This window comes from Orycteropus afer, unplaced genomic scaffold (assembly GCF_000298275.1).
Source record: "Orycteropus afer afer isolate SDZICR_OR568_19922 unplaced genomic scaffold, OryAfe1.0 scaffold00611, whole genome shotgun sequence".
Lineage (NCBI taxonomy): Eukaryota > Metazoa > Chordata > Mammalia > Tubulidentata > Orycteropodidae > Orycteropus > Orycteropus afer.
Genome location: NW_006922198.1, coordinates 847,662 through 858,174, shown reverse-complemented (window position 1 = coordinate 858,174; position 10,513 = coordinate 847,662). Strand labels below are relative to the sequence as shown.

The following is a 10,513-nucleotide window of genomic DNA, read 5'->3' as shown; positions in this document are numbered from 1 at the left end:
CTCTATCCAGGATCTCCTACACAGATCCCCCTCCAAGTGGTGGGCAGTGGTAGCTGGACACCATCTAGTTTTTCTGGTCTCACAGTCCTATAGGCCGCTGATCACATGTGACTAATTGTTCTACAATGGAGTCACTTCTGTATACACATCAGATAGAGGCATCTCAGAATTCAGTGTGGTGGCATTCAAGGCCCCTAAGATCAGAGACCTATGCTGCCCGAGGCATAAGAACTCCTACACATCCTTCTAGGCTTAGCTTGAAGGTTTTTAGCTTAGAAGCATGAGTCGCACCCAACAGGCAGAGCCAGGCCCCTTCTCTTGAGGATCCATATCCCCTCAGTCTTGGCAGTAATCATCCTCGCTGTCAGAGGCTGTGCACACGCTGGCCCCTCTTAAGGCACTTCGAGGAGAGGAGGGAAACCGAGGAACGAATGCAGTTATGACGCACAAGAGGCGTACGCGGGGACGGAGCGCCCACTCCCCAGAAGGGAAAAGTTGAGGTTCCATGAAGACCACAGTCTGGCAGGAAAGCGCCAAAGTAACCATCAACCATCTCCCTGGAACTTTCAGCGGCCCAGGACGCTAACCCTTCAGGCTCCGCCCCTCCGTGTTTCCGGTTCCGGCATAGTCCGGAAGTGGGCGGCTGGCCGGCGGCTGCGCGCGGAGGAGGTGGAGGAGGTTCCTGGCGCCTGCTTCCCGCCCCCGAGCCGGAGCCGGAGCCGGAGCCAGAGCTGAGCGGCGCGGCTGTCTGGGCCAGAGCGGAGCCGGCTGAGCGGGCGCCGACTCCTCGCCATGGCCCGGAACACGCTGTCTTCGCGCTTCCGCCGGGTGGACATCGATGAGTTTGACGAAAATAAATTCGTGGATGAGCAGGAGGAGGCAGCAGCGGCGGCGGCCGAGCCAGGCCCGGACCCGATCGAGGTGGATGGGCTCCTGCGGCAATATCCTTCACCGGTGCCACGGCCCAGGGGCTCTTCGGCCTGGGTTTCTTTTGGTCTGGCCTTCCCACTTGCCCATCCTTGGCTGTGGCCCCTCAGGCTCAGCCTCCCCAGTCCCCATAACCCTGGCCCCCTCAGGTCAGTCTCCCTATACTCTTCGTATTCGGTTCCCCTAAGGCCCAGTTCTCTTCAGTCCCAGTCTCCCCATTTACCTCAGCCCCCGCCCAGCTTCCCTCGTATCTGGTCTCCCCGCTCTCCTTATGCTTGGCCGGGTCCCCGGATCCTCTCTCCTCAGCAGCGCGGGCCTCGTCCCGGGTGGTTGGCTTCACTCGGCGGCCCCAGGAGCATGCTGGACCTCTGGTCCTGATGTACCCTCCTGGCTCTGGAGGCCCTCACCCCTCGCCTCTCAGCGTAGCTTCTCTTGTCCCCTCTTTGCCTTCTCAGCTCCTCAGGAAGTCCCTTCTTTGAGCGCTCCATCACTCCATCCCTCCATCGCCGAAAATGGGGCCATTCCCGGGCTTGGTCTGCGGGAGGGGCCTAGGTGAGCCTCCGCTGAGTAATTGAGCGGTCAGGGCGGCTCCTGGACCTGCTCTTCTCGCCTATTTGGGCCGATTGCAGCACAACATGAAAATAGGGGGGTGAATGACTGCGGGGAAGAACGGACACGTGGGGGAGTGAAGGTTGCAGCCTTAGTCCAGCCCTGAAGTCTGCGATGTGCGCCCCCTACCCCAGAGTCAATCTGACCCTCACCCTTTCAAACCTGCTCTCGGTTCCTTTTGTACCTTGGGCTTGGTCTCAGCCACACTCAACAAGTGAGTTTTAGCTTCCCCCGTAGCTTTCCTGTGCAGGTTGTGCAGGAAGCAGAGGCAAAAACTACTAGTTTAGAGCTAAGAAAAACCAGACAGGGTAAAGTGAAATGTAAAAGTAGAGCCCACGACTGGAAATAACTCTTCTTGGGGCCACAGAAAACAAGCATTTAGAAAACAGGATTAAAAATAGAGGTGGTGTCATAGCCTGCTCGGTCCCTGAGCAGTTTGAGCACAGGAAACTGACCTATTCTTACAGAAAAAAATTTTCTTTATTCACAGGGTGTTACAGGAAGTGCCCGCCCCTCCCCCGAACTTGCCAGGGCAGGGTTGGAGGCTCATGCTGTATATAAATCAGATTCTTGGTGTTTAATCAGTTGACTCAGCTTGGGAGCTGGGCCTCATACCCTGCCTTTGGGAGGGGCCCTGTGGTGCTCCTCCAGTGTGCCTTTAAAACAAAAGCCTTCACCCTTTCTTTGTTTGAATAAGAATGTATTTTCAAAAGTTGGGGTTCAAACTTGAATTTCCTGTCCAGACCACCTAGGTTACCCCACTGGTGAAGTGGGTCATGGGAAGGATACCTAGGGGAGAAGGTTGATTTTGTAGTCTGGTGCAGGACCTGGCTCATGGTCTCCAGGGTCAGCCTGTGATGTAGTGCTTTCATTCCACAGATGGGAAGATCAGGGCCTGGTCAGCTGCTGCCTTGGCTTTGTTGCTGCAGAAACTTGTTGAAGGTCATCTCTTGGTCTGTCTTTGATTAGTGATAGGTTCTGTAAGATAGCTTGGAGGCTTAGGCTTAGCACATCCTGGGAATGGTAATTTTTCCACTAATGGGAGTGTCAGAAACCTACCATGGAGAGTACTTTTTGGGGACTAGGGAAGGGCAGGTTAGTAGATGTGAAGAACTGAAATTCTGGCAAATAGAGAGTCTAGGGAAGGTGGTGCAAGGAACTAATACTGAATCCCTATCATGTGCTAGTTGTTATGTGCCACAACCCCTCCTTCAGTTTCCGAGGCGGTATCACTACGGAATTAGATTACCCAACCTTCCTTCCGAGGAGTGGCTGGTTGGTTTGAACTGCCAACCTTCTGGTTAGCAGTCAAGTGGCTTAGGCACTATGCTACCAGAGGACATGTATTAGATCATTGAATTTAAAGTACCAAACATTGCCGAGAGTCTTAGGACACAGGAGGGAGGAGCCGCGAGAAAGGTTGGTTGGGGTGAGAGAAGATGTGATGCGGAGAGGACCTGTCTTGGGGCTGTATCTGAGTGGATCATGGTGGGTGATGACACAGCTAAAGTAGAAAAAGTATGAGCTGTGCATTCACACAGATCCAGCCATATTAGCTCTTGCTGTGTGACCTTGGGCAGTTCACATACCCTCTCTTTACCTTCTGTGGTAAATGGTGGAGAACCGTGCTGGCCTCATAGGTTTCATGGGAGCTTAACAGGACAATACTCCACAAAGGTCTGGCACAGTGCTGAGTATACAGCAAGTGTCCCAGAGATGCAGCTTGGCTCTGCAAGGGATTGTACAGCTTGGTTTAAAGATCAACTGGACAGTATAGCTTTGTTGAGAACTTGGGCAAGTCATTTGCCTTCCTTTGATTCTCAGTTTCATTGTCTTTAAAATGGGAATAATAATACTCATTGTAAAGGGTAGTTAGCAGTAATGAGATGACATGTACGAGCAACTGCCATAAGGATCTAAGGCCTTGTATAGGTGTTTCTTAAAAGTTCCTTTTCCTTCTTACTGAAGCAGGGATCTGTCTAGAGTCGTGGTTTAAGCGATTTTGTACTCTCCTACCTCTGGGGACATTTGGCAATGTTTGAAGACATTCTGATTGTTAGAATTTGGGGGTTGCTACTGGAATTTAGTGGGTAATGGCCAGGGATGCTGCTAAAAATCATGCAATGCAAAGGACAGACCCCACAACAGAGAGTCATCCAGTTCAAAAGTCAATAGTGCTGCAGTTGAGAAACCCTGGTATAGAGGAGACCAGCGACTGGGCAGGGTTCCCAGAACCTTCCCAGCCTGTTCTCTGAAAGGACATGATGTGCAGAAGCCAGCTTAGTAAATGATGTGTAATTGCAGGGATACCCTTTTGCTCCCCGTATCTCCACAGCTGCTGAAAGTCTCCTTCCTATCAAAGCCTACAGCGAATACTTAGCAGACTGGCAGTAGAAATAATTCTAAAGCAACAACTGTCTTTGTCCCCATGAAATGACTGTCTGCTGGTTATGCGGGGTTCAAGTGAAGAGCAAGCGTGTGCAGCCTTACGGAGTCCAGCCTACATTTCCTGTTAAGCTTCTGGGATCCTGCTTATTGCCTTAAGCCAGGTGCTATCAAGTTGACTGTGACTCATGGTGATCCTATGTATGTCAGAGTGGAATTGCTCCATAGGGTTCTCTTCGCTGTTATCTTTCTAGAAGCATATTGTCAGGCCTTCCTTTCACAGAGCTGCTGGGTAGGTTTGATCTGCCATCCTTTAGGTTAGCAACCAATCACAGACTGCTACTGCCACCCAGGCTCCTTTGCACCATCCAGGGACTTTTATTGCTTTGGGGATCCCAAATTAAAAGGTTTATGAGGTATAGGATTTCTGTGGCAGATGCCAGACTGGCCCTTGTTTGGCTGGAGAAAAGGAATTCCAATGGTGAAAGATAAAGGGGGTGGGCTGCCTCTCAAATATGGAAGGGGGGATCAGAGCCAAGCTGGGGGCTGGGAGACCGAGGGAGGGTCGGGGGGGACCTGGGGCTAGGTGTGGTCACCTGGTGATGTGGGCTCAGCTCAGTCCAGATGAAGTCACAGAGATTCTGCTTTTTTCTGTCTGTTCACATGTGGGTACCTCTGCATGAACAGGAGTAGAGACCCGATTGGGCAGAAGCCATTCCTTGTTCTATTTTTGAAGCTTTTTGGCTGAAGCCAGTGTTTCAGATGAGGAAATGAAAGTCAGCTGATGTAATTCAGTTTAAAATAGGTGTCACCTTTGGGGACCTAACCCAGATTGCAGTTTTCTCTTGAGTGCTGGGTATTTAGAATTCAGCAAAGATTGTGGTAGCAGGATTGCAGCTAAAGTTTTTTCTTTTTGGTGAGGTTGGCCTGTCTTGTTGGCAAAGGTTCTTTTAGAAAATAAATTCCCTTCTCGTAGCACTTGGGACCTCACTCATCTGGGAAGGTCTTGGAGAGCCTGTTGAGTCAGCGGTGACCCCATGTGCATCAGAGTGGGGTGTGCTCTGTGGGGTTTTCAGTGGCTTAATTTTCAGAAGTAGTTTGCCAGGCCTTTCTTCTGAGGTACCTCTGGGTGGCCTTGAAAATCCAACTTCTTGGTCAGCAGCTGAGCACATTAACTGTTTGTACCACCCAGGGACTTCCAAGAAGATAAGGATGTAAGTTTCCGCACATCTTAATATTTTTAGTAGTTTTATTGATAAAAAGCATGGGGTTGAAGTTAGGAGACCTCTATTTGTGCCTTTATGTTGTCATTTATAAAAGACAGCGATAACCTCAGTTCACATACATGGTTGTTTCGAGGATCCCTGTCTAGATAACAGTGGCCAGTGCCAACCAGGTGCAAGTGAATGGAATCGGATTTTGTTGTAAGTTACACTGCAATGGCAGTTGCTTTGATAATACCTTCCTGAGTGCTGAAACTTGAAGGCTGGTAAGAAAGAGGAATTTGCAGGGTGGCCAGAGGTGCTCTTCATCCTCCCTATGACTCAAAAAAGCTACCTGCTATCCTCTAAACAGGCACTGCCCACCTGGAAGTGGTGGCAGGGGGACATGGGGGAGGTGGGTAATTGGAAGATTGCATTTGGACTGCTCTCTTGAGCTGCTTTTGAAATGAGTTCATTAATAAAAGCATGAGCATTGCTTGAGCCTAACTATCCTTAACTGGTGGGGATGCACAGGGGACATGCTCCGGGCGTTTCATGCAGCCTTGCGGAACTCTCCCGTCAACACCAAGAATCAAGCTGTGAAGGTAAAGGGGTTGTGCTGCAGCTCTGCTGGGTGTTGGGACCAGGGCTGTGGCTGTCCATCCCCTCAGCTGGAGCGTGAGCTCCCCGGGGCTTGGGCCAGTGTCTGTTTCATCTCCGCATCAGTGAGTAGCTGCCAAGAGAGTGAATTGGCACTAGGCAGTGCTTCCACAGAAGCCTCCTGGCGCTCACAGATGTTGAGGCTCCTCTGACATCAAAGCTGTCAGTGTTTATAGTAAAAGCTCCCCAAAGAAATGTTCATTCCTCCCCAGGGCCCCATGGGGTGAGAAGTCAGCCCAGCCCTTGCCGATTAGCAAAACAGATAAATTACCTTGCCATGTGGGGCTTAACCATGATTATGCTTTTATAGGCTATTGAATAGGCTTTGTATAAGGATATATATATTTTTAAATTTTATTGTGCTTTAGATGAAAGCTTCCATAACAAATTAGTTTTTCCAATCAGCAGTTCATACACAAATTGTTCTGTCTGCAAAGGGTTTGAAGTGCTTTTAAAACCTCCCACCTTTTGAAAATTAGTGAGAAGTTAAAGCTGTGCTTACTGCACAATTGAGGCTAAAATTTGATTCAGGGGAAGGGATCTCCTTGAGGCTGAGATCTTGACATCTTGTGCCACATCTCAGTGTAACCATCTCAGTGGCTGTATCTCCTCAGAGGTGGGGGAGAATGGACCTTCTGTGACTGGATGTGAGCACAGGTGGAATCAGCCAAGTGAACCAGCCTCCACAACTGTGATCCTGTGAAGTGTAAGGCCTTTGCTGGTATCATGGAAAATAGTGATGCATCTCCCCAGTAAACCACTTTCCCCTCCAAAAAATAAGTGGAATAATTTACTGGTATAAATAAGGGATACTTTGAAATTTAAATCAACATTTCAGCCCACTTTTTTTTTTTTTTTTAAACCATCCTAGATGAATTAGAAATTGGACCATGCTTCTGGTGAGTTCTGACCACTTGGTTTTGGTGTTCTGTGCCTGCAGTGGGGGACGTGGCAGTGCCTGGGCTTGGCTCCGGGCCTCACTACCTTTCTTCTTCCCCTGTAGGAACGAGCCCAGGGCGTGGTGCTGAAAGTGCTCACAAATTTTAAGAGCAGCGAAATTGAGCAGGCTGTGCAGTCACTGGACAGAAATGGCATTGACTTGTTAATGAAGTACATTTATAAAGGGTTTGAGAAGCCCACAGAAAATAGCAGCGCAGTGTTACTCCAGTGGCATGAAAAGGTATGTGAACATGTTGCCCTGGCAGGCAGCCCTCTGTCTTATCCCAGGGTTCAAACCAACAGGACAGGTTTTCCATAACAGGACAATCTGATAGGCATGAGAGAATAAGGGGAGAAGCCTGTAACAACCCCGGACATCTAATCTCACTTGCCTTCCCCAAGGAAGTATCTGGTAAGGATCGTGTCTCTAGTAATTCCAGTTGCTTCTGCTCTTTTAGCTGCCGCTTTTTGCTGGGCAGGACAGGGTGCCCTTGATACAGTCATGGGGGCAGATAATTGGGCATGGTAGGGAAGATGGGGAGTCCCAAGAGAGAAGGGAGGCTTGCTAGTTGGCTGAGGCTTTGTATGTAATACTTTGCACTGGTAGAAACAACTTCATTGGGTGTTCTTAAGGATATAGACTGAGCCCTCTAGGTACCTCTAAGGGCTTCTGGCCTCAGCCTCACCAGAAAGGAGGGGGGACAGTAGGCAGAAACTTTGACAGTCATTTCATCCACCTGAAGCAGAAAACACCATGTCTTCCCTTTGCTTGTGTCAGGGATAAGAGCAAGGCCTTTTGCCAAGCCTGCAACCTGCCTGCCATGCCACTTTGTCCTACCCCACCTTACCCTCCCTACTCCCTCTTTCTCTGTAGAGCTATAGTAAGCATACCCATCATTAAAGGGGGGAGAGGAAGGACCAGGATATTACTAATACAGTCTTTTCTAAAAGGCTCAGTGCTGTGATTCAGAGAGTAGTTCTCTTAATGCTGGATCAGTTACCTTAGGGAGCCTAGATGCTGGGCTATGGTTGTGGCCTGTTGGGTCTCTATCTACTCAGCCTCCCCTCTGAAGATAAGCCCCTAGGCTTAGCAGTTGAAGGTGGCTGTGGTGCTCAGGGAAGCCTTTAAGGCCTGTAGGTGCCCAGTCCTGTCTGACACGCCTATTGAGGGTGCCAGGAGGCAGCTTTCAAATGGTCTAGTTTAAGTGCTTAGGGCCTTGCTATCAGTCTGGGAACAATGAGTTTTTCAAAGGGGAAACTTGAAGGGCTTTGCTGTGTATGGTTGGTAACAATGGTCTCAAGCTGAATTCTGCCTCTAGAGCTAGGAGCTCTTTGGGACCCTTAGTTCTGGGACAGGACTTCTTCCCTGGAGTGTGGTCTCTGTTGCTAGCTCCTGTGTTCTTACAGGAATCCTTTTTCAGAGGGTCTGTGCAGTGGGACCTAGTTAGGGTTCCTGATTCCATCTCTGGCAGGCCAGGCTCCTTCCTTTTGGCCAGCCAAGTCTTATTTGACACATTTCCTTTTCCTGCCCCCACAGGCATTAGCAGTAGGAGGACTAGGCTCCATTATAAGAGTTCTTACAGCAAGAAAGACTGTTTAGAAAGAGAGACTCATGTTACCTTGAGAAGATAAGAATTTTGGATGCACAGGCTGGTGAAGAAGGGACTCACAATGGACCATCTTCCTAGGAACTCCCAACCAAACTGTTCAGGACCTGCATCCTCTGAAACGTATTTTATTTTCAAGGTGGAGGGAGAAATTGTCTTACTGTTTCCCAAATCCTTTGCAGGATCTGATAGTCTGCCTTTGTCTACGAGTAACGCAGAACTGACATTTTGACTGTCTGCCAGAGTGGCTGGCCAACCTTGGTCAGGTGGACCTGTGTGCACTACCTGTTTAAAATGGGGGAGGGGTGATTTGACAGGTGCAGATCCAAGGGCTGTGGTAAAAGGGAGAGCTTGTTTTTTTGTGTGGAAAAAACCCGAGGGTTTGTACAGAAGTCTCGTCCTCCCAGAGAGGGCGGAGTCTCTTGGGTTCATTGTAAAGTGCCTGCTGCATCAATAAAGCTCTTGGCTTATTAGTATGTACATTGCAGTGTGTTTTATGTATGTTAAAAAATGCTAATGAATGGATGGGTGTGAGAGGTCAACTGTTCAGGGATATCAAGGTAGAAGGGGTTAGACCCCCTGCAAGTCCCCATTTAGCCATCCCTGGGGAGTGAGCATGGCAGTCCACAGGCCCTCTTGCCACAGAGGGACCATGAGCCTCGGCTGTAGTGCTTGCTACTGGCTGCTACAAAGAGGCATTTTGCTGAGTATTTATTGTTTCTTACTCGTTTGATTTGTATGTAACTTTGGAGCTCATTTAATTTAATAAAGTGCCAAACATTTAATAATTGATCCAGGTTTTAGAAGTCTTTAGTTTCTGTGACTGCACTTGGGAGTCCTGTGGGTAGCCTCAGATATGCCTGGTCAGTGTCTCCTGATGCTGTGTCTGGGGCCATGGATTTAGCTGTGTTGAAGGAATACTCTTACCACTATACTGACAAGTTTTCTTTAAAGAACAAAAAACCAGAAACAGGTAGCAAGCACACAATATATATAAAGGCAAATTGTTTCCTGTAACTACTAACAATGACAGCACATATTACTGCAGCTTGTGTTCTGTTAATGTTAAAACCAAGAAAACCACACTCATTGCCATTGAGTCGACCCCTATTGGGTTTCTGAAGCAGTAAATCTTTACGCAAGTAGATTGCACCATCTTCCTTCTGCAGAGTAGCTGGTAGGTTTGAACCACCAACCTTCTGTTTAGCAAATACCTTAGGCACTATGCCACCAGAGCTTCTTTAATATTCCTGAAGCTCTTCCCAGTCATGTGGGCCTGGGATATAGACTTACCCAAGAAAGGACACAATCCTCCTCCCATCCACTTAGCTCCTTTGCAGAACCACCATAATTCTTGGGAAGTAAGACTGGGCCATGGACTTCATTAAATTACATACATTCACCAAACCCAATCCTGGGAGGTTCTTTCTGAAAGACAAAGGTTGTCTAGCCCGTGAAGTTGGCCTTGAGGTATTCAGAACAAGACACAACATACTAAATTAACAGGGAAGAGGTAACTATGGGGAGGAAGTGGGAAGAGAGCTCTTACATTGTGGGAAATTGTAGCGAATATCATGAGACAAAATGTGTATGAACTGCTGTATGGAAAATGAATTTGCTCTGTAAACTTTCACCCAAATCACAATTAAAAAAAAAAGACACAATGTACTAAATTTAACAAGTCTCTCTCTCTCTCTCTCACGCACACGCGCGCACACACACACACACACACTGGCATTCCAGACTAGCAAATAAAACTCACTGTAGTTGTATCTGGAGTGAAGAGGTTTAATCAAAAACTGTATTGCACCACAAATGAATTTTCTACAACCGTTTTAGATAATACAATCTCTATTTACAATATCAAGATTTGCTAAAAGGGCATCCTCCTGACCTCTTAATTTTACGAAGGGGAGACAGAATCACCACCAGCAACCCAAGCCTGATTACTACGAGGCCACCACCCTCCAACCTCTTTACCAATTCTAACACCATTCTGTCCCACAGCACTCTACTTATCTGCTGGGTTCAATAATTAATTCATTGCCAGTGGCCAGCCAGAACTCAGACAGTACTCATGAATACAGGATTTATTAGGGAAATAACAGGTTATAATTCAGGTGCAGGAACGCTCAGGATACAATTCTTTGATCAGGACAGCCTCCCCTTGGCCATGCCCTCAGG

The 10,513-nt window shown here is 48.3% G+C and overlaps 2 protein-coding genes across 2 annotated transcripts in view; both read left to right on the top strand.

The window, feature by feature from the left end:
* WDR38 (WD repeat domain 38) overlaps positions 1 to 735 on the top strand; it is a 13,679-nt gene extending 12,944 nt beyond the window's left edge. Inside the window, exon 16 of the mRNA XM_007956392.1 lies at positions 571 to 735. Within this exon, the coding sequence (XP_007954583.1) occupies positions 571 to 735 (165 nt within the window). The remainder of the gene's footprint in view (positions 1 to 570) is intronic.
* Positions 736 to 792: 57 nt separating this feature from the next.
* On the top strand, positions 793 to 8,322 carry ARPC5L (actin related protein 2/3 complex subunit 5 like). The gene is made up of 4 exons (XM_007956383.2): positions 793 to 941; positions 5,656 to 5,728; positions 6,787 to 6,963; positions 8,260 to 8,322. Exons 1-4 carry the CDS (start codon positions 793 to 795, stop codon positions 8,320 to 8,322), a joined length of 462 nt encoding a protein of 153 aa, XP_007954574.1.
* The last annotated feature ends 2,191 nt before the right edge of the window (positions 8,323 to 10,513 follow it).